At 43.7% G+C, this 21287-nt stretch overlaps 7 protein-coding genes across 8 annotated transcripts; 5 read left to right on the top strand and 2 right to left on the bottom strand.

The window, feature by feature from the left end:
* Positions 1 to 131: 131 nt before the first annotated feature.
* Positions 132 to 598, top strand: LOC144232909 (histone H2A type 1-B). Its single transcript, XM_077765748.1, has one exon. The coding sequence runs from the start codon at positions 145 to 147 to the stop codon at positions 535 to 537; it is 393 nt and encodes a 130-aa protein (XP_077621874.1). The 5' UTR covers positions 132 to 144; the 3' UTR covers positions 538 to 598.
* A 70-nt stretch (positions 599 to 668) lies between these two features.
* LOC144232906 (histone H3.1) lies at positions 669 to 2888 on the top strand. The gene has a single exon (XM_077765746.1). The coding sequence runs from the start codon at positions 1432 to 1434 to the stop codon at positions 1840 to 1842; it is 411 nt and encodes a 136-aa protein (XP_077621872.1). The 5' UTR covers positions 669 to 1431; the 3' UTR covers positions 1843 to 2888.
* Positions 2889 to 7005: 4117 nt separating this feature from the next.
* LOC144232904 (histone H4) lies at positions 7006 to 7741 on the top strand. Its single transcript, XM_077765744.1, has one exon. The coding sequence runs from the start codon at positions 7024 to 7026 to the stop codon at positions 7333 to 7335; it is 312 nt and encodes a 103-aa protein (XP_077621870.1). The 5' UTR covers positions 7006 to 7023; the 3' UTR covers positions 7336 to 7741.
* A 1641-nt stretch (positions 7742 to 9382) lies between these two features.
* On the bottom strand, positions 9383 to 11746 carry LOC144232902 (histone H2B type 1-K-like). 2 transcript variants are annotated; one of them, XM_077765741.1, is made up of 2 exons: positions 11610 to 11746; positions 9383 to 10640 (listed from the first exon to the last, which is right to left on the bottom strand). In XM_077765741.1, exons 1-2 carry the CDS (start codon positions 11653 to 11655, stop codon positions 10276 to 10278), a joined length of 411 nt encoding a protein of 136 aa, XP_077621867.1. In that variant the 5' UTR covers positions 11656 to 11746; the 3' UTR covers positions 9383 to 10275. The 2 variants fall into 2 exon arrangements, with proteins under 2 accessions (XP_077621867.1, XP_077621868.1); XM_077765742.1 differs by lacking the exon at positions 11610 to 11746 and having other exon boundaries at positions 9383 to 10675.
* A 53-nt stretch (positions 11747 to 11799) lies between these two features.
* Positions 11800 to 12362, top strand: LOC144232903 (histone H3.1). The gene has a single exon (XM_077765743.1). It carries the CDS (start codon positions 11897 to 11899, stop codon positions 12305 to 12307), a length of 411 nt encoding a protein of 136 aa, XP_077621869.1. The 5' UTR covers positions 11800 to 11896; the 3' UTR covers positions 12308 to 12362.
* Positions 12363 to 15080: 2718 nt separating this feature from the next.
* Positions 15081 to 21287, bottom strand: LOC144232901 (histone H1.3-like). Its single transcript, XM_077765740.1, has one exon. The coding sequence runs from the start codon at positions 21242 to 21244 to the stop codon at positions 20579 to 20581; it is 666 nt and encodes a 221-aa protein (XP_077621866.1). The 5' UTR covers positions 21245 to 21287; the 3' UTR covers positions 15081 to 20578.
* Positions 19825 to 20298, top strand: LOC144232923 (histone H2A type 1-B-like). Its single transcript, XM_077765766.1, has one exon. The coding sequence runs from the start codon at positions 19825 to 19827 to the stop codon at positions 20296 to 20298; it is 474 nt and encodes a 157-aa protein (XP_077621892.1).

The raw sequence follows: 21287 nt of genomic DNA, 5'->3' as shown, positions 1-21287 counted from the left end.
GATTTTTTTTTTTTTTTTTTTTTACCCAATCCCAGCTCGCATTTTACACTTCCATCCACCACTATAACTGGCATCTTTTTGCTGGCGCCAGGACATTTCCTTTTTGCATTTCTTGCGGACGTTCTGTCGCAGATACCACTCGCTATGTCCGGACGCGGGAAGCAGGGCGGCAAGGCGCGCGCCAAGGCCAAGACGCGCTCGTCGCGGGCCGGGCTGCAGTTCCCGGTGGGCCGCGTGCACCGCCTGCTGCGCAAGGGCAACTATTCGGAGCGGGTCGGGGCCGGCGCGCCCGTGTACCTGGCGGCCGTGCTCGAGTACCTGACGGCCGAGATCCTGGAGCTGGCGGGCAACGCGGCGCGCGACAACAAGAAGACGCGCATCATCCCGCGCCACCTGCAGCTGGCCATCCGCAACGACGAGGAGCTCAACAAGCTGCTGGGCCGCGTCACCATCGCGCAGGGCGGCGTCCTGCCCAACATCCAGGCCGTGCTGCTGCCCAAGAAGACCGAGAGCCACCACAAGGCCAAGGGCAAGTGAGACGTTTACAGAATCTGCACTCCCAATTCCGAATATCAAAGGCTCTTTTAAGAGCCACCCATCTTTTCTGGAAAGCGCTGAAATACTACAGAATTGTAGGTGACGTTTAAGTCCTAGTGTTTGGCTACGCGCAGTTCTTAAGGTATCCTGCTATTTTAAAGTTTGATGTTTTATAAACTGGACAACTCGTACTCCCATTCTTCCCACACATTGGTCAGGCGGATATAAGAGGTTACATTTCCGATGACAAGGTCATAGATTTGTGAAACATTACATAAAATGCTCTTTATGCACAAACGATTCGGTATTAAGCAAATGGCAATTCCCTGAGAACGTAATTTTTAGGGTGTGGGCCACGTATGTGACAACGATGGAAATCAGGAACATACCTGATTATGTTGAGATTGTTTAATGTAAAAGTGCACAGTGTTCACTCATGTACGTAATCACACATACACTATATTCAAACTTGCAGCCCGAAAGTCTAAAATATGCATGAAAGAAATGAGAGAACAAAGGAGACATATCTGGCCAATCACCAGTCAGGGCGGGCTTTTTGAATTCTAAAGCCGACTGCATTCCTACTGAAAAAAATTTTTCGTTTCCGTCTTTTCACACAAAAAAGAAAAGTCCACTGAAATACACTAAATGAAACCTCGATTTTATCAACTCAATTTAAAGTACATTAGGAATTCATATAAACAGGAAATAAATTTGATTCTATATTCTATATTCAAATCTTAGTGGAAATCCAATCATGTCTCAGAAAAAGCAACCAGAGAACCAATTAGATCACAGCGCGGGACCTACGAACCACGCTGATTTCTCCTATAAATAGGGTCAGAAACTGCACCTCATTAGTCTCTAGTCACTTTCCTTTTCTGTGTAATTGTCATGGCTCGCACGAAGCAGACGGCGCGCAAGTCGACGGGCGGCAAGGCCCCGCGCAAGCAGCTGGCCACCAAGGCGGCCCGCAAGAGCGCGCCGGCCACGGGCGGCGTCAAGAAGCCGCACCGCTACCGGCCCGGCACGGTGGCCCTGCGCGAGATCCGCCGCTACCAGAAGTCCACCGAGCTGCTCATCCGCAAGCTGCCGTTCCAGCGGCTGGTGCGCGAGATCGCGCAGGACTTCAAGACCGACCTGCGCTTCCAGAGCTCGGCCGTCATGGCGCTGCAGGAGGCGTGCGAGGCCTACCTGGTGGGGCTCTTCGAGGACACCAACCTGTGCGCCATCCACGCCAAGCGCGTCACCATCATGCCCAAGGACATCCAGCTGGCGCGCCGCATCCGTGGCGAGCGGGCGTAATTCCAGGAAGCTGCTTTCTCTGGACTTTGAAAAAGGCTCTTTTCAGAGCCACCTATTTTGTCAAAAACTGTTGTAACGCTTTCTTTCCTTATTGCTACCTTGGTGAAACTAGTTTCTCTTTATAAGGATATTCTGAAACTTCTAAATGCATCCACTGGGTTTTAGAACAACGAATCTGACTTGGATTCACAGTAATTGTGTTTAATGTATAACATTCTGTGACTTAATTTTTAAAAAGCCCTTAACTCACCAGGCAGGATGTGTTTCAAGCTGCGGTTGTTTGACAAGCTCACAGAATGGCCTGTAGCGGTCGTAAAGATCAGTAAGGATACTATTGCTGAGGGGGTTTCTCTCTTTACGTTCAGCCCTTTATAACCTTTTGGAGCGTGAGAAAAGAACAACGTTTCCAATTCCCATCCTTGTGGAGTCAAAGACTAGGTGAATCAAATGAAACACATTATTTCTTTTTAATGGATCTGCACTCCACTGTGTAGGCCTCAGTAGACTGAAAAGTAAATACAAACATGGTTTTTTATTCACATGGAGAAATTGGTATTTATGCCATTATGTGATGTGTTATCAAAGTGTAAAGTTCAAAATAGCAAGCTGTCTCATAGGGAATTATTCTGATATATAACCCATCAGTAAGGGATATCAGGATAAACCTAGCTCAAAGCAATATAGGACATTATCAAGACTATCCATAGTTCAAGAAAGTGAAAGAAAGTAGAATAGTTTCCCCACAATATTCCTCTTTGACATAAAAATTGGAGCTTAAAGGCCGTTAAGCAATAAATACAGAAAAAGTGTTGTGAACCCTTCCCCTTTTCTGCCTTAAGACAGGATACAAATTCTATAATGGAGACTTAAAAGCCCAGACAGGGACCAGAGGGATCAGGAAACAAGCCTTACTGTTAGGTTCTTCCCATATACCTACCTTCCCATGCTTTTCAGCCCTTAGAAGCCTACAACTGCCTTCTTTTGTCTGGTCATTGCTCTACATATTGTTCTTTGTCAAAGATGCTGTGTAAGCTGCAGTAAGGCTCCACCTTGAACTGCTCTTTCCTGGGTTTCTCCCATGTGTATATGAAATATACATGTTAATAAACTTCTCATTGTTTTTATCCTGCTAATCTGTGTTTTGTAACATGGGCTCCAGCCCAGGACAAAGATGGATAGAGGGAAAACTTGCCTCCCTTACAAAAGAATGAGAACTGGAATAAAACCAAAAGAGCAAGTTTAGATAAAAAATGTTATTATTCTACGGCACAATCTCAACCCTTAGATAATCTTTACTGACAAAATTTTCATCTTGGATGGACAAAAATCACTGAAATTATCAACATCTACAAGTTATCTAAATTCATAGATTTTCACAGATACCAGGCCCTAATAAGCAGTCTAACAGAAGCACATACTCTTGAAAAACATAAACAAACAAACAACAACAACAAAAACCACTGTCAGGCATTTTAGACTAAGCTGTTATAACACCTACTTTAGATAAGCTCTTTACCACCCTGTTTATCTCCAATCAAGTCAGAGTCACACGATATCACTTGTTTAACTTGTTTCACGAAGGTGAAATTATGATTCAAAAAATATAAAATACACATGGGTCACAGAGAGTAATTAAATCATCAATGACTGAAAAAGGGAAAATGCTGTGAAAGGTTCAAAGAATAATTAAGAAATTAGGGTCTTTATAAACAACTTAACACAGAAATACTGGAATGGCATTATTGAATGAGGTTAACACCAAATTAATAATGTCCAAGAGGCAATAAATCTTTGGAGTTAGAGCTGTTTCACCTGACAGAGGTTATTTACAGCCCTACCAAATAAACCCTACTAAATTTGATATATTCAGCCAGTAATAGTAACATTAAAGAGTGAGATGATCAAAGTCCATTGCCCTACAATTCTTGTGTAGTCTTTAACTTTTTATGATAGTCAACATCATGGCCCACCCTTTCTTCCATATTTCCAAGTCTCAGATAAAGTGCCTCATACTGTGAATCCTTACTGGAAAGAAATAAAAACATAGAACCTGCAAGATAAATTTCTATGAAACTGCATGGTGTGACTCATTGACATTGTACTCATCAATCAAATAAATACTAGACACTGGAACTTTTTATTTTTTCTAGACTCCACAGTGATTCACCTGATTTTCTTATCTGTCTCCCTTGGTCTTTGGTTCCAGAAACAATAACCATTCTCTGGCCTTCCTTTTCATGAGATGTTTTTACACTTCCACAGTGATTACTTAAAAAAACAAAACAAAACAAAAATACCAGTTTATACGTTCTCTTGTACACAAGCTTAAGCTCTTTTAACCTATAATTGTGTTAGCAAACATTTTTGGATGGTCTCTTCTCAAAAAAAAATTATACTTTTGGAAAAAAACATTAGCACAGAATTTCAAGAAGTCTCCATCTCTCTGCCTTTAAAGAACTCTAATGTTGACAATTTTTCTGCTTATGCATCTTTCCTTGCTTTGATGGGTAATGTATTCTTTGATAAGCCTTTGTTCGTTCCCTAACATGATTTTATTTTTTTAATCTTTTCACAATGCTTCATTCCAGTTCAGGGCCAGCCTCTGGGTAACTATATTTCTTAGAAATATAGATGGCCCTTGAACAAGGTAAGGGGTGATGACCCTTTGCACAGTTGAAAATCTAGATATTACTTTTGACTCCCCAGAACTTAACTACTAATAGCCTACTGCAGACCACCAGCCTTACCAATAACATTAACAGTTAATAAACACATACTTTATAGATTGTATCATATACTGTATTCTTATAATAAAGTAAGCTAAAAAAATGCTACTAAAAAAATCATATTTTCAACTACGTGGATGGAACTGGAGGGCATTATGTTCTGCAAAATTAGTCAAAGAAAGATAAATGTCCTATGACTTCACTCATTTGAAGACTTTAAGATACAAAACAGATGAACATAAGGGAAAGGAAGCAGCAATAATATAAAAACAAGGAGGGGGATAAGACATAAGAAACTCTTAAGTATGGAGAACATTCGGTTGCTGGAGGGGTTGTGGAGGGGGCATGGGCTAAATGGGTAAGGGGCATTAAGGAAGACACTTGCTGGGATGAGCACTGGGTGTTATACACAGGGGATGAGTCACTAGACTCTACTCCTGAAATCATTGTTACACTATAAGCTAACTAACTCGGATGTAAATTAAAAAATAAGTTAAATAAATAAAACTATATAAAAAAAGAAAGAAATCATAAAGGGAGACGACATTTGTAGTGCTTTATTGTGTTACTGAAAAACAATGTGCATGTAGGTGGACTCATGCAATTCAAACCCGTTATTCAAGAGTGAACTTGACATTGAATTTCCACCATATTTCAAAGTGCATGTTAGCAAGATTTGGTGAAAAATCAACAGAGAGGGCAAGGAAGAATGCCGAAGCAGCACTCCTGATAGAAAATAATGCAAGCCACGTGTGTTATCCTAAATTTTCCAGTAACCACATGGTAACCTGAAAAGATACAATCATTTTAATAATATAGTCTATGTAATCCAAAATATCCAAATATTTTTCTTTCAACATGTAATCAATGTAAACACATGAATAATGCAATATTTACATTCTTTTTTTTTTTAATCCTAAATCCTCTAAACTGGGTATATATTTCATTCAATCTGATGCTAAATTTTGTTTTTTTTATTTTTAACGTTTTTATTTATTATTGGGAAACAGAGAGACATAGTATGTGCTTGGGGGTGGAGGGGGGCAGAGAAAGGCAGAGACACAGAATCTGAAGCAGGCTCTGCCCTCTGAGCTGTCCGCACAGAGCCTGACAAGGGGCTCAAACTCACAAACCATGAGATCATGACCTGAGCTGAAGTCAGATGCTTAACCAACTATGCACCGCCCTTGCGCCCAGGTGCCCCATTCTGATGCTAAATTTTGATTGGAAACAACTTGATTTGCATTTCACTACCATAAACTTTGCTGTTGTTCAAACATACCCCTAATTTTCCATAACTGAAATGAGTAATAGCTTTTCAGTTTAAATTATTTAAAATTAAATTAAAAATTCAGTCCCTCAGAGAATTAGACACATTCCAAATGCTCAAAAGAGGGTCCAGATCACTTTATCAGACAATGGTTTCTTAAAAAGAATTGTGTTTGGGGTGTGAAGGTGGTGATGGAAGCTGGTGGTTAAACCAGGGAAGTATATAAATGTAAATGTAACTATGTAAGTTTAGCACTGACCTCGAAAAGCTAAGATTCGCACATACAACGATATAGAGGTTGGGGGAGTGGGGTGGGATCTGAACATGAATCCAGATTACAAAATGCCAGATTGAGGGATTTAAGTTGTGCTGACAGCTCAGAGCCTGGATCCTGCTTCGGAGACTGTGTCTCCCTCTCTCTCTACCCTCCTCTGCTCACGATCTGCCTCTCTGTCTCTCGGAAGTAAATCAACGTTAAACAAAAATTAAGAATATCGAGAAGGAAGGCAATCCCTGGAGCAGGAAGACAGAATTTCCTCAGGCAAAGTGGCCGTGCCTGTATTCAACCCCTGACCCGGGGTTTACTCAGTGACTGCCAGGCAACATGAGGGAACAAGCCACACAGCAGGTCACGGGCCCCAGAAGGTGAAGTGCAGGGGGAGCGCAGGCCCCGAGCAAGGGGACAGGCATCCCAACAAAAAGCACCCCGCCCGCGACCCCCGTGCTCGTGACAGGCTGTGGACCGCGGCTCTTTTCCCATCCCTAACACCGGACTACCAACATCACTATTTGGCCTCCACGTAAAGGGTACAAAAATGCTTTCCGGGTACGACAGAAGCGAAACGCGCCACCGCATTTCAGATATGCGACTAGAATCCAGACCAGCGCAGAATGTCGTCAACGACTCGCCCACGGTGTGTAAGAATCCTCCCAGCTCAACTCTGAGAAACAGATGTTAGCCTGATCGCTGCGACCATTCAGTCCCTCAAGGAGCCAGAGACGTTTCCTCACACGCGCGTCCACAGGGCTGCTCTCGGGGACACCGCGAGACTTCTCCAATCTCGCCGCCACGCGNGACCCGGCCTCCGGCGCGGTTCTCAACAAGGTCCGCCGCAGGGTTATAAATAGGAATTTCACTCTTCTTTCTTCAAGCTCTTTGCTGGTTCCTTTTGCGAGTGAGGAAGGATGTCCGGCCGCGGCAAGGGCGGGAAGGGCCTGGGCAAGGGCGGCGCCAAGCGCCACCGCAAGGTGCTGCGCGACAACATCCAGGGCATCACGAAGCCCGCCATCCGGCGGCTGGCCCGGCGCGGCGGCGTCAAGCGCATCTCCGGCCTCATCTACGAGGAGACGCGCGGGGTGCTCAAGGTGTTCCTGGAGAACGTGATCCGGGACGCCGTCACCTACACGGAGCACGCCAAGCGCAAGACGGTCACGGCCATGGACGTGGTCTACGCGCTCAAGCGCCAGGGCCGCACCCTCTACGGCTTCGGGGGCTAAGATTTTGTGAATTGAGGCGAATTCTGCTGCAACCCCAAAGGCCCTTTTCAGGGCCACCTACCCATCCACTTAAAGGAGCTAGAGACGCTGGTGTTTTCTGCTTGCGGGAACTCTGGTTACTGAATGTGCTTTGTGATCCGAGCGCCAGGACTTCTCATACAGTTCGCCATGTTTCCTGTTTTTTAGGAGCAGTAAATGTTAATCAAGGCAACTTATCAAGACAACAATCATGGGGCCCCCTGGGTGGCTCAGTCGATTGAGCGACCAACTTCGGCTCAGATCCTGATCTCAGTCCGTGGATTCGAGCCCCGCATCGGTCTCTGCTGACAGCTGCTAGCTCGGAGCCTGCTTTAGATTCTGTGTCTACCTCACTCTGACCCTCCCCTGCTGACACGCTTGCTCTTTCTCTCAGAAAAACAAAAACAAAAAACATTAAAAAAAGACAATCCTGGGCTTTTACCAACAAAGGTGTTTCTAGTTAAGACGCCCTCCTATTTCGCTAGCCGTCACTTACAGGTGAGTTTCATACATTATTGGTAGGTTACACAGATTTTTTTAAATACAGTTCCTATTTTACTAGAAATTAAACCTTGAATATTAACTGGAGGAAAATGAAGTTAACGCTAGTACTTGAGTAACTAAGGAAGGGTTTGATGAGAAATTACACTAAGTTGTAGAGCGGAGCCACCAATGAGCAGGCCTACGTGGCACATGGGAACTTTTTCGCCCCATTTCCCCTTCAGAAAGTGAAATGATTGCCAATGGAACATAATTAAGCCACAAAGATTTGGGGATTTGTCTTAACCTTGTCACATTATTCCCTGATATTCTATAATGTTAAGTCCTCTCACAAAGCCCTCTGGGGCCTCTTCTTTAAAGCCAGAAAGGGAGCTACAAGAACACCTACTTGGCTCCGTGCTAAGGCTCAGCCTCCGGCAATGTTTTCTGGTGTGTGGATTCTTGCAAAGGAAAGTGGGAGGGCTCTCCAAAGTGACCAGGCAAATTGTCTTTTGTGTCTTCACTTCAAGAGAAAGTCAAGGGCAATAGCCTATTTAAGAGCACTTCAAGGTGCTTTGTAGCCTTTATCCTTACCTCTTGGCATCAATTTCTGCCTCCAGGCAAACTGAACCAGAGTGTAATAGGGGTGGGGAGGGAACAGTTATGTTAACATTCTTTGGGTTCTTAGCTTTTATTTTTCCTGACAGGTCCTGTGATGGCCTTAGGGTGGCCTCCAGGGTTCCCCCTCTTAGTGCTCACCCTTGTAATCTAGCCCCTTGAGTGTGGATATGACCTGTGACTTGTTTCCAACCCACATAGTACTACAAAAGTGACAGAAGGTAATTTTCCGTATATGATTATTGTTAACTAACATTTATGTTACGTAATATCTATCCTCCTTGACTCTTGCATGCTGGCTTTGATGGACCAAGTATCCATGCTGACACACCCAAACGACAAGAAACTCAGGGGGGTCCTTAGGAAGTGGGAGAGGCCTACAACCAAAAGCCTACAATCCTTCAAGCCAACAGCCCCAAAGAAAGAAAATAAGATCCTCAACCCTACAAGCACAAGGAAACAAATTCAGCCAAGCAGTGAGCTTGTTAGAGGATATTTCCCCAGTCAAGCATCCAAGAGACCTCTATCATAGCTAACATCTCAATTGCATCCTGATCTAGGACTCGGCTAAACGATGCCCAGACCCACAGAAACGGTTACATTATACATGTGTATTGTTTTTAAAGAGTAAACTCAAGGTAATTGTTGTGCAGCAATAGCTAATACAGTTAGCTAACACACTTAGCATCTCCAATCTGTGTTCTATCTACAATAACGTAAGATGAACTGAAGCTGCAATCTTCATCTAATGAAGACATACATTTAAAAAAGGGAAAAGGGGGGTAACCTATAGTGGGAACATTCCTTTTCACAACTATGTAACCCTTAACACTCATCCCCAACACTAAGCATAAGCATACATGGGTAATGCCGTGCAGACCTCCCTAATATCAAAACTTTAAACAATGTCATGTAGTCAACAACAACACATCTAAATCATTTTACTTTTAGCAGCACAAAAAAACAAATGATCTACTTTCCAATAATTAGTACTTTAAACCCATTGATTGTCATCCATATCTTGTGACCCCTGCATATCTAGATCTTTTCTTACTCTTGTTTCATTTTAGTTTGTCTGTGTGTAAATGAATACAGAAGGATACATCATGAGCAAGAAAAAGATATAAATGTGGATCAAAATTAGGGTTTCAGAAAATGACTCAGCAGGCTGTACAGTTGATTACATCAATAGCATAAAGGCAAAATAAAATGGATAATAAAATTTTTACTGTAAATTTGAAGAATTATCTTTGAAACAGTCTACAATAGTAGCTATGATTACATTCTGCAGATCAGTAATCTCCCAAGCCTAGTTCAGATTATAGGATGATTGACATAAGGAGTTTGGTGTACTTTGCAAAATAATTTCTCATTGCACGAATTAGCCTTTGTGAAATACATAGAATTATAGTTATAATGTGGGCATTATAATTAAAACAAATAACCAATGTACAAAACCTGAAACATAGAAACCTTTAAGTCCCAGACACCTACTGTGAAATTATTTTAAAGTGTAAATGAGGGAACAAAGAACAAATTAAAAATTTAAAGAACACACACAAAAACACAACTATTTGTTTCAGAGCTTTAGCCAAATTCCTATTATACACATTTCACATAATGTACGCGGCTCTAAAGAGTAACATAAGTTCCAATAAACATCTCATACTAAAATACTTCTCACATTTTATGGAAACAAATCTGTAAAAAGACAAAACATGCTTTAAGAAGCCTGCTAAGGGACCTTGCTATTACAACTCTGTATATGCAAAATTGAGCGGCTCTACAAAGAGCCTTTAAAAAGAGCAAAATGTTGAAAAACTTTTAGTTGGCGCTGGTGTACTTGGTGACGGCCTTGGTGCCCTCGGACACGGCGTGCTTGGCCAGCTCGCCGGGCAGCAGCAGGCGCACGGCCGTCTGGATCTCCCGGGACGTGATGGTCGAGCGCTTGTTGTAATGCGCCAGGCGCGACGCCTCGCCCGCGATGCGCTCGAAGATGTCGTTGACGAACGAGTTCATGATGCCCATGGCCTTGGACGAGATGCCGGTGTCGGGGTGCACCTGCTTCAGCACCTTGTACACGTACACTGAGTAGCTCTCCTTGCGGCTGCGCTTGCGCTTCTTGCCGTCCTTCTGCGCCCTGGTCACCGCCTTCTTGGAGCCCTTTTTGGGGGCTGGAGCCGACTTTACTGGTTCAGGCATGATAAACAATCCCAAGATTAGAAAAAAATGAGATGAGCAAGAAAAAGCATAAAGGAAAAATCCCGAGTATTCATGCGAGGCATATGCAAATGAAAGCCAAAAATTCAGAATTTTGATTGGACCGTACTGACCAATAGATTTATAGTATGTAAAACGGGAGTCCCAAAACTGCTTTTTTATTGGGCGAAAGGAGTAACTCTTCCCAGGAATCCAATAGATTAATTTACAATACCTCCTCATCACTGTAAGTACATTAACCCAAAAAAAGCAAAAGGAAAAAAAAACCCTCAATAAAGCCTTGTATTTCATTTTGAAAGTACAAACCTTCGCACTGAGAGGCGAAAGTGAAGGAAGGAAATTATATTACATAGCCCAGTCCAGCCCTCACTGCAGCTCCTTTGGATTTCTCATAAATTCTCCAGGACACCTCGGGTCTCTTCTGACAAAAATCCTGATATGCTAGACTATTATCATTAAGATATATTCTCAAAAGACTCTCGATAATCGTCTTTTTCAAGTTTCAGCATTGCAAACATTTTCTTCGATGCTCACGACATTAGACCCCAGCAGACATTTTAAATTCATTAAAACCAAACATCAGAGTCAAATGACCAGTTTGAGCCAAACCCAACATTATAAAGAACAAGGGGTTCCAAAATGTTGGGATTGTAAAGCACGAATCCTAAAATATAAAATTCCTTATGTCTTAACAGTATGTCCTAGACCATACTACAATGAACTAGATATTTGTTGTAAATACAATGACGTAGAACTCATGAAATACTTATACAAAGGAAGTTTCAAATAGATGAGGACAGGAAATGCCTCCCGGATGAAAACAAGATAACTGCAGAAAGTGGTGAACTTTTTGAATAGAAATTTCAAAGTACTGTCTCTTTCAAGTACCCTGTATTTTATGTATACAAAGACTAGAGACGTTCAACAGTATTGCTTACGAGAGTTATCGAGTTTGTTGGTCATATTTGTTAGCGTGCCAGGCATTACAAAGAAAACAAATGACTTTTTTTTTTCAAGGGGACCGGGAAGATGTCAGATCATTGAAACTAACCAATCAGAACCTTGCACGGAAGAGCTAAACCAATGCTAAATCGCTGGGAGCACTTCCGGAATGGAGCTCCAGTTGTCTAACAGGGATGGCCAACAATCCAATCAGAGTGATGCTGCTTCTGTATAAATGCAGAGGCGAGCCGCTTCCTGCGTTTCCTGACTTTGCAGTGAAGCCATGGCTCGCACGAAGCAGACGGCGCGCAAGTCGACGGGCGGCAAGGCCCCGCGCAAGCAGCTGGCCACCAAGGCGGCCCGCAAGAGCGCGCCGGCCACGGGCGGCGTCAAGAAGCCGCACCGCTACCGGCCCGGCACGGTGGCCCTGCGCGAGATCCGCCGCTACCAGAAGTCCACCGAGCTGCTCATCCGCAAGCTGCCGTTCCAGCGGCTGGTGCGCGAGATCGCGCAGGACTTCAAGACCGACCTGCGCTTCCAGAGCTCGGCCGTCATGGCGCTGCAGGAGGCGTGCGAGGCCTACCTGGTGGGGCTCTTCGAGGACACCAACCTGTGCGCCATCCACGCCAAGCGCGTCACCATCATGCCCAAGGACATCCAGCTGGCGCGCCGCATCCGCGGGGAGCGGGCGTAGACTGGATCTGGATTCTATGCCAACTTTAAACCCAAAGGCTCTTTTCAGAGCCATCCACTTTAATCCATAACGGATGCCGTGACACTTGACAAGTAAATCTCATTCTTAACGGAGCTTAAACTTAAAGCTTGAAAAGCCGTTAGGGACTGTCTTAAATTTAAGCTCTCAAGCCTTTGGCCTTCTGAAGCTTCCCGAATAATTACTTAAATGGTTGTACTCTCAAGCCCCTATTGCACGGGATTTTTACATAGGTTCTATATATACAAGTTTCCTTCAGGCTCTCCCATTCATGGATTTTACTCTAAAGCTTCGAGTATGGCCTGTTGCACTTTTGGTATTGGGGCTGTTTCCTTGGCTCTTCCATCCTACATGCTCCGACTTTTTCAACATTAAATTAGTTCAAAGGGTGGTCCTTTGTGGCCTTTTGGGGGCTGGACTGAGCCTTCAGGGTTTCTGAGGCTTCGAGGCTTTCCCAGAGTTCACCTTGTTGAAATTATGCAATCCCAAGGGCCCACAACCCTTGGTGGGCACTTAGCTCAACAAAATTTGGGGACCCAACTCCCTAGCAACCTCCAGACCTTTAAGAAAGGTAATCAAAGATCTCCCCCTAATCCTCTTACCAGTAGCCAAGACTTGGGTTTTAGCTGGAGTAAAAAAAAGTAAGGTCCGCAGCGTTTCCTGAGAACCTACCATCTATAGTTACTGGGAATTCTACAAGAGATTAAACAACTAAGAATGGCTTGGGTGGGTCTCAGAAAGCGCCTCTGGGAATGAAGAACCCAGCAGTGAGGATCCTTTTAACTGACCCCCCGTTTTTTTTTAAAAGATTTTTATTTTAAGTAATCTCTATACCTAAAGTGGGGCTCGAATTTACAACGCCAAGATAGATTCACATGGTCCACTGACAGCCCTTAAGTGCCACTCAAAAAGGCACTTTCGGTTTTCCTAAATTCTCTCTTAATGCCAAATTTAAATCTCATGAGTACTTCATATTTGTCAGTAAAACATGACAATCCTTTGGAAGCTGGAGAGTTTTCTTGCAGAAAATATTCTGTTCTCTCTCCATATAAGAAAATGGTCTGATGCTATTACTTATTAAACAGATATTCCCTTCCCATGAAAATAACAAGTCCCTCAATTTCTACACCGGTAAGTGAATGGAAAGGAAATCAGGAATTCTGTTCTAAAACTATTCAGGGAGTTATTTGGAAATGTTGAAGTATGTTTACTGGCTGGGATACACTATACTATTTGGAAGGATTTCATCTATCGTCTATTTAAACATTTCGGCAAATTTGAGTTTAGAGGTGGGAAAAGGTATCCCCAACTATAGAACTGAGAAACTTGAATCCAAAAAAACTTTTAATGCACTCTTTCACCTCAAGGATCACTAAGGAAAGTGGTACACTTCATTGACAAAGCTATAAATAAAGTGCACAGACAAGTCAGCCATAGCAGGAAGTCCTGGAGGTTTTGTAGAAGAAATTTTTGTTCTTGGAACTCCATCAGACATTGAGACTGGAGGCTTGGGAATAGGGAACTCTGGGTCCATGTAGAATAGAGCTTACCTATCCATGACTATAATCCCTGGAGTGGTGGATATTTGTAATGTTGAATAAGGCATTCATATTAGACTGTGGTTTCTCATATCCTATACTTTCTTTGAAATTCTAGCACAATGAGTTTTTAAATCTGTGTTCTGTCTCACCAGATGTTGGTCATCAAGACATGAGGACCTAGTGGGCACAGAAAGCATCTTTTTATGTCATTAAATCCACCAGAATATCTAGAATGGTCCTTTGCCTGAATAAACACTCAGAAAATGTTTTAGTTAAGTAGCAATTTAAAAAAAATTATTGGACGAACAGACTACTGTTTAGGACAGTCCTGAGTATAGAAATAAAACATTAGGGGCACCTGGGTGGCTCAGTTGGTTAAGTATCCAGCTTCGGCTCAGGTCATGATCCATGGTCCATGAGTTCAAGCCCCACGTTAGGCTGTGTGCTGACAACTCAGCCGGGAGCCTGCTTTGGATTCTGTGTCTCCCTCTCTCTCTGCCCCCTGCCCTGCTCACACTCTGCCTCTCTCTCTAAAAAAATAATAATAAACATTTAAAAAATCGTAGAGTTTGTGTAATTTTAATAAATAATTTTCCTAAGTAGAAATAAATTTATTGAGTGATTACAATGGGCCAAAAGTCAGGTATAAGGTTCCACAATATAAGAAAAGTTCAATAGTTACCTACTAGTATTATCTGTTATATACAATTATCATTCTATTATTTATCTATTATTTCTATTATTCTATTATTTATCATTTCTTTACAGATAAGGAAACTAAAGGTAAGAAAGTTTCAGAAAATAAAGGGCAAAGCCAAAACTTTTCCCATTGGGCATTACTGTACTAAACAACATCATCAGTATAATACCCATCAGTTACCCCTAAGGGCTTTCTACCTTGGAACAGCTGTGAAAGGAAGACTGACATATTTACCTTAATTCTTTCATATATGTTAAAGGAAATGGATGCACATTAAAAATTTACAGAATCCTATATGATTGTGAAGTTCTATTATACTATAATCATTAGAGCCAGTTGCACAGAGATAGAACCAATGCATAACAATAAAAATATAACATTAGCTAGCATGAATAATCTTTAGCCTTCTTGCCAACCATCCAAACAAAACTCATGTTCAGACACACACATATCACACACAATATTTTTTTCATCTTAAAAGGTATACATTGAAATAGTAGTACTTGACATCAAATTGCTTTTAATAAATTTTTATTTTATTGGAGAAAGATCACAGATATGACTCAGGTCACATTTCATATGTACCTACCGGTATATTAAGTCATATGCCCGTTTCAGGTTTACTTGTTTGCCTGAAACTACATATCACTTTTTTTTAAATGTATAATCTCCAAATGACCAGAAGCTTTCTCTTATGGAAATGAGAGCTAAAAAATCAAGGCAATTCAGAAATTTTATTTCATTCTGCATACACTTCCAACCGCATTTGGCCACAGTAGGAGATAGTGATATTTTATATCTGGAGATATTTTTGCCATGAAAATGTTATAAATGTTTTTGTTCTCTTTTTGCAGTAACCAACCCCAACACCTTTGGCAGCATAGCATACATCAGAAAGTAAGGGAGGTAAAGCCTCAGTCAAGCCATGGGGAAGAGGGGCATAAAAGGGGCAGAGAAATTTATTACTCTTGGCTTCCTACCCAGAAAGACAGAAAATAAAATTACTAAATCTGATTAATACCTGGGGAAAATCCCACCCACTGGATAGGTTAAAAACTCAGTCAATTAAAATGAGATATCACCTCACACTTGTCAGAATGGCTAAAATCACACAAGAATCAACAGGTGCCTGCGAGGATGTGGGAAAAAAGGAATCCTCTTGCACTGCTGGTGGGAATGCAAATTAGTGCAGCCTCTGTGGAAAACAGTGTGGAGATTCCTCAAAAGATTTAAAATAGAATTCCCCAAAGGCCCAGTAATCACACTACTGGGTATTTGTCAAAAAAAATTTTAAACACTAATTTAAAGGGGTACATACATTCCTATGTTTATTGCAGCATTACTTACAATAGCCAAACTATGGAAGCAGCTCAAGTGTCCATCGGAAGATGAATGAATAAAGTAGATGTAGTATATAGATAATGGAATATTATTCTGCCCTAAAAACAGAATGAAATCTTTTCATTTGCAACAACTTGGACCAGCTAGAGAGTATAATGCTAAGCGACATAAGTCAGAGAAAGACAAATACCATATGATTTCACTCATATGTGGAATTTAAGAAACAAAACAAAACATGAGCAAAAGGGAAAAAAAGACAAAAAGACCAAACATGAAGCAAATTCTTAACTATAGAGAACAAATTGGAGGTTACCAGATGTGGGGGCTAATGGGTTAAATAGAGGATGATGATTAAAAAGAACACTTATGGGGGATGGGGGGGTATATTTAAAAACAAAGCAAAACAAAAAAATCCTTAGTCAATTAAAAAGTAGTGGAAAAACTTGACAAAGAAGGCTAAGGCCCTAAGGCATAGTTTCTTGAGAGAAAAGAAGAGAAGCATTATCAATTTGCCATTGATAATAATGGCACCCAATTGTTAAATGTCATCAAAGCACATTGTCAGAGACTGGAGTCTTTAGCTAAGGAAATTTACTCATGAGCGTGGAACGGAAATGGAATTGGGAAAACTCTCCCAGGTAGAGACGAGAGAATGGCAGGGGAAGAAAGTTGTTTAAAAAAAGAAAAAGAAGAACCAGGAACAACTGACAGGGCACTAAAAGGAAAATCTGCGTAGTTACGGCGCTAGGTAATGCAAGCAGGAAGTATTATTATGAAACAATTTGCCTGCAAAGTTCTCACTTGAACCTAAGGTGACGAGGGAGCCACTAACCCTGAGACAAGTCACAGAATGACCAGAATTTCAGCGTTCGGGGCTGGAGAAACTGCGATCAGGACACTGGGTAGGAAACAAGGGGATCATCCCAAGTGTGAGAGGGTACAGAGAGCATGTGAGAAAGGCGGAAATGTCAGTTACCGAGACTCTAAACATCAAACCGATTTGGTGACTGAGTAAGAGAAACAATCTGGGCCTCAATCCAGCGACAGGAATTCAGTGTGCTGCCGCCAGTTAGGCGTCAGGCACTTACTAAGCAGAAAGGAGAAAGTGGTCACTTCAGAGGGGTGCTAAAAATTACTTTTGCTTCTCATTTATGCCACGCACATAAGTGCCCTCCTGCAGTTAAGAAGATTCGACGATGTGCTTCCATGCTAGGATAGCTTATTTACGTGTTTATCTACTTATTTATATTAATTGATTGATTGACTGAGTGACTGACAGGGTTGTGTGCTTCTCACAGGGGCTCCTGACGTCTCTAAGTGTCAATCTCACAGTTTTTTCATTAAGACAGCCGTAGTCTTCTCTACCCAGGACTTTAGCTATAACAAAAATTGGGGGAGATGGATAAAGATTTAAAGAAGTTCTGATGCCCGTCAAAACTATGGGAAAGGAATCTGAAATGCTACATAGACCAAAGTAAAAATAGGCCCCTGATTAAATCATGATAAGCTGTGTCTGATGCATTCCAAAGGGCTTCTGAAGTAGATAACTCACAATGGGCCTAAAATAGAATTACAATAACTCTACTACCTTCTGGATGAAGCTTAAAAAATGAAACCAAAAACTCTACTCCCTTTGCAGCTGATATAATACATGGGGCACAGTGTAAAGAAATAGATACTAGATACAAAGAAACCTGTATTTAGACCCAGGTCCACTGTTTACTAACAAGCTGGTTCTTAGTATCTCTTCCTTCCAAGTCACAATTTTCTTTTTCTTTCTTTCTTTTCTTTTTTCATTTTAAGTTTATGTTTCAGAGAGAAAGAGAGAGAGTGCATGAGCAGAGGAGGGGAAGAGAGAGAGGGAGAGAAAGAATCGCAAGCAGGCGCCACACTGCCAGCGCGGAACCCAGCACAGGACTTGATCTAACCTGAGCTGAAACCAAGAGTCAGACGCTTAACCAATTGAGCCACCCAGGCGCCCTCAAGCCACAATTTTTCTGACTGTGAAACAAGCATTTTAACTATACCGAATCCAAACGCTTCATTGGGAGGTGGTGACTGTCCTGTAAACTCTAAGGACTACAAGAGATACTCCACAGTCATTCTGAGCAGGCACTGAGTGCCACGTGCCCGCCTTATCCTCTGACCCCGCATGACTCCCCACCAGAAGGCACGCGCTCATCCTACATATGAGAAAGCTCACGGGTCTCTTGCCACTTATGTTCTCTGATCCATACAACCTCTTGTCCTCAAAAAGATTCTTTTGATCAATATTTCACTTTTCCCCATTTATCCAGACTTCATTCTCAAACAAGCCACAGTCACAAAGGATTTGGGGGCTCTTTCTGGAAAGGAGAAATTGTGAGCTGCAGCTGTGATTCAGAAAAATTAAACCCCTGCTTAGAACAGCTAGGAAGAGGGGGTGCCTGGGTGGCTCAGTCAGTTAAGCTGCGGAATTCAGCTCAGGTCATGATTTTACGTTTTGTGGATATGAGTCCCGTGTCAGGCTCAGTGCTGACAGTTTCAGAGCCTGGAGCCTGCTTCTGATTCTCTCCCTGTCTCTGCCCCTTCCCTGCTCATGCTCTGTTTCTCTCTCTCTCTCTCTCTCTTTCTCTCTCTCATAAAGTAAATAAACATTAAAAAAAAACAGCTAGAAAGATACTCTCAGGCTGCATTCTCCAGCACTGTTTTAAGTTTAAAAATAATAAATTTTATTAAGCTATTAAGCACTATGCATAGGAGAGTGAGGCTGCAAACCTAGAAAAAAAGTGAAAGGGTACCTGAACCTCAAGGAATCTGTGCCCATTGGAGATGTGCCCAGCAGTTTCTTTCCTGCTTTGGACTTTATGGATGGTCTGGGGAAACCAACAGACACCTTCTCCATACTTAAAGCATAGCAGGTAAGAAAGTGACATTAAAATACAGTTATCAAAGTGTATTTCTTTTAAGGATGTGTTTGCAGTGATGTGTTTCATTACGAACACATCAAATAACAACGGGCACCAGGCGTAATAATGAAGGTCAGCGCCAAGAGCTCAGAGGAGTGCAAACTTCATCTCAAGACACCTGCCGTACTTCAAAGTAATGAATTAACGTCGTGATATCATTACTTCAAAAGCCACAGGCACCAGCAAAATCCAGTGTGATTAGCTGCCTACACACATAATAGAGAGAAATGCCAAACTGCATTTACTCCTTGAGAAAATAAAGATAGAATGTTTTCCCCTCCAGGTATACAGCCCCATAATGATCTGTAGGACTCAGATTTTTGCCAAGATTTCCCTGTAAAATTAAGTGGACTTCCCTGAAAAAAAAAAGCCACCTCGGCACTGGGGACTAAGCAGACACGAGGAACGGCCAGATCAACCCACCTAGAATCCAATTATTTTGCTCCGGTCTCCGGGAACTTTGTAACAAACCACGCAAACTCCCAGTTTTCTTCTTTTACTGCGTTTCACCTTTTCCATTCCTTTATTATTCAGCACAAATATTGGCTGAAACATGGCTCCCCGGGACCTCTCAGCAATCTAGGGGAAGGAATCTGGCAGAGAATTTAAATTCTAAACCACCGGAGAGGACTTTTACACTTTTTACTGTTCCTTAGCATCAGGTGGTAAAGAAGTATACAGCTTTAGAGAAGAGCGTGAATAGTGCCCCAGAGGAGGACTCCGTCTGACCAAGGGAAACAAAATCCAAGAATTCCTATTGCTCCAAAATATACACAAGTTTTAATGTCTCAGCCTCTAACTGGGGCAGTATTTTCTACCACTGGGGCCTTGCAAGCCAAGAGCACCTTCTGATTGGCTAACCCTCAACAGCCTCTGCAAACCAATGGGAGAGGAAACTTTAGGAAACATCCAGACTAGAATTGCACCTTCTTCAGACCGGCTTCCTAGAGAACAGCCCCTTTTCTAAACATGTCCGGACGCGGGAAGCAGGGCGGCAAGGCGCGCGCCAAGGCCAAGACGCGCTCGTCGCGGGCCGGGCTGCAGTTCCCGGTGGGCCGCGTGCACCGCCTGCTGCGCAAGGGCAACTATTCGGAGCGAGTGGGGGCCGGCGCGCCCGTGTACCTGGCGGCCGTGCTCGAGTACCTGACGGCCGAGATCCTGGAGCTGGCGGGCAACGCGGCGCGCGACAAGAAGACGCGCATCGTCCCGCGCCACCTGCAGCTGGCCATCCGCAACGACGAGGAGCTCAACAAGCTGCTGGGCCGCGTCACCATCGCGCAGGGCGGCGTCCTGCCCAACATCCAGGCCGTGCTGCTGCCCAAGAAGACCGAGAGCCACCACAAGGCCAAGGGCAAGGGAGAAGTTAATAACCACTCACTGTCCCAGCCCAAACAGCCAAAGGCTCTTTTCAGAGCTGCCAAACTTCTCTCCCGAGAACTGTGACCCTAATGGTTTGTAAGCAAGAGGAAGGAGGCGAGGCCTGGGCCGGGTCCGCCACCTTCACCGCTGGCGCTGCAAGCGGTCCAAGAGCAGCGGACCAATCAGAAGCCTGGGCGGTAATATTTGATTAGGAGGCTCGAGATGAACGTAAAGAGGCTAGCGATGGCGAAGCAGGCGGGAAGTGGTTACCTGAGTAGCAGTTAAAGCTCTTTTGCCTGAAAATGGTGGGTGGCTCTGAAAAGAGCCTTTGAGAATTCCGAGGCAGGACATCGCGCTACAACCTTTACTTCTTCTTAGGCGCAGCCTTCTTTGCCTTGGTCGCCTTGGGCTTGGCAGCTTTGGGCTTGGCCGCCTTGGGCTTCGGGGCCTTGGCCTTGGCGGGACTCTTCGCCGCCTTCTTGGGTTTGGCCGCCTTCACCTTCTTGGGGCTCTTGGCCACCTTCTTGGCTGCAGCCGCCGCCGCGGGCTTCTTGGCCTTCTTCGGGGTCTTCTTGGCGCTCTTCTTGGGGGTGCCGGCCCCCGCCGCCTTCTTGGGCTTCTTGGCCGCCCCGGCAGCCTTCTTGGGCTTGGCCGCGCCCGCCTTCTTGGCTTTGGGCTTGGCCTCCCCGGAGGCCGCCTTCTTGTTGAGCTTGAAGGAGCCCGAGGCGCCGGTGCCCTTGGTCTGCACCAGGGTGCCCTTGCTCACCAGGCTCTTGAGGCCCAGCTTGATGCGGCTGTTGTTCTTCTCCACGTCGTAGCCGGCGGCCGCCAGCGCCTTCTTGAGCGCGGCCAGGGACACGCCGCTGCGCTCCTTGGAGGCGGCCACGGCCTTGGTGATGAGCTCGGACACGGGCGGCCCGGACGCCTTGCGCTTTCCGGCGGCCACGCCGGTCTTCTTTGCCTTCTTCTTCACAGGTGTCTTCTCTGCAGGTGCGGGAGCGACGGGGGCAGCTGGCGCGGTCTCCGACATTTTTCCGCCTTGCCAACAAAGAGAAAAAGTAAGCTCAAACTGT

The sequence above is a fragment of the Crocuta crocuta genome, unplaced genomic scaffold (assembly GCF_008692635.1).
Source record: "Crocuta crocuta isolate KB4526 unplaced genomic scaffold, BGI_CrCroc_1.0 scaffold811, whole genome shotgun sequence".
In the NCBI taxonomy this organism is placed as follows: domain Eukaryota; kingdom Metazoa; phylum Chordata; class Mammalia; order Carnivora; family Hyaenidae; genus Crocuta; species Crocuta crocuta.
Note: the sequence above shows the minus strand (reverse complement) of the source record. Positions and strands in the feature narration are given on the sequence as shown.

Excerpts from the sequence above, each read along its gene's own strand:
- LOC144232901 (XM_077765740.1), bottom strand. The coding sequence starts at position 21,244 with ATGTCGGAGACCGCGCCAGCTGCCCCCGTCGCTCCCGCACCTGCAGAG.
- LOC144232923 (XM_077765766.1), top strand. The coding sequence starts at position 19,825 with ATGTCCGGACGCGGGAAGCAGGGCGGCAAGGCGCGCGCCAAGGCCAAG.
- LOC144232906 (XM_077765746.1), top strand. The coding sequence starts at position 1,432 with ATGGCTCGCACGAAGCAGACGGCGCGCAAGTCGACGGGCGGCAAGGCC.
- LOC144232902 (XM_077765741.1), bottom strand. The coding sequence starts at position 11,655 with ATGCCTGGCACGCTAACAAATATGACCAACAAACTCGATAACTCTC. Across the intron at positions 10,641-11,609 it reads CAACAAACTCGATAACTCTC|TAAAGTCGGCTCCAGCCCCC; the intron begins GTAAGCAATACT and ends TGCCTGAACCAG.
- LOC144232903 (XM_077765743.1), top strand. The coding sequence starts at position 11,897 with ATGGCTCGCACGAAGCAGACGGCGCGCAAGTCGACGGGCGGCAAGGCC.
- LOC144232909 (XM_077765748.1), top strand. The coding sequence starts at position 145 with ATGTCCGGACGCGGGAAGCAGGGCGGCAAGGCGCGCGCCAAGGCCAAG.
- LOC144232904 (XM_077765744.1), top strand. The coding sequence starts at position 7,024 with ATGTCCGGCCGCGGCAAGGGCGGGAAGGGCCTGGGCAAGGGCGGCGCC.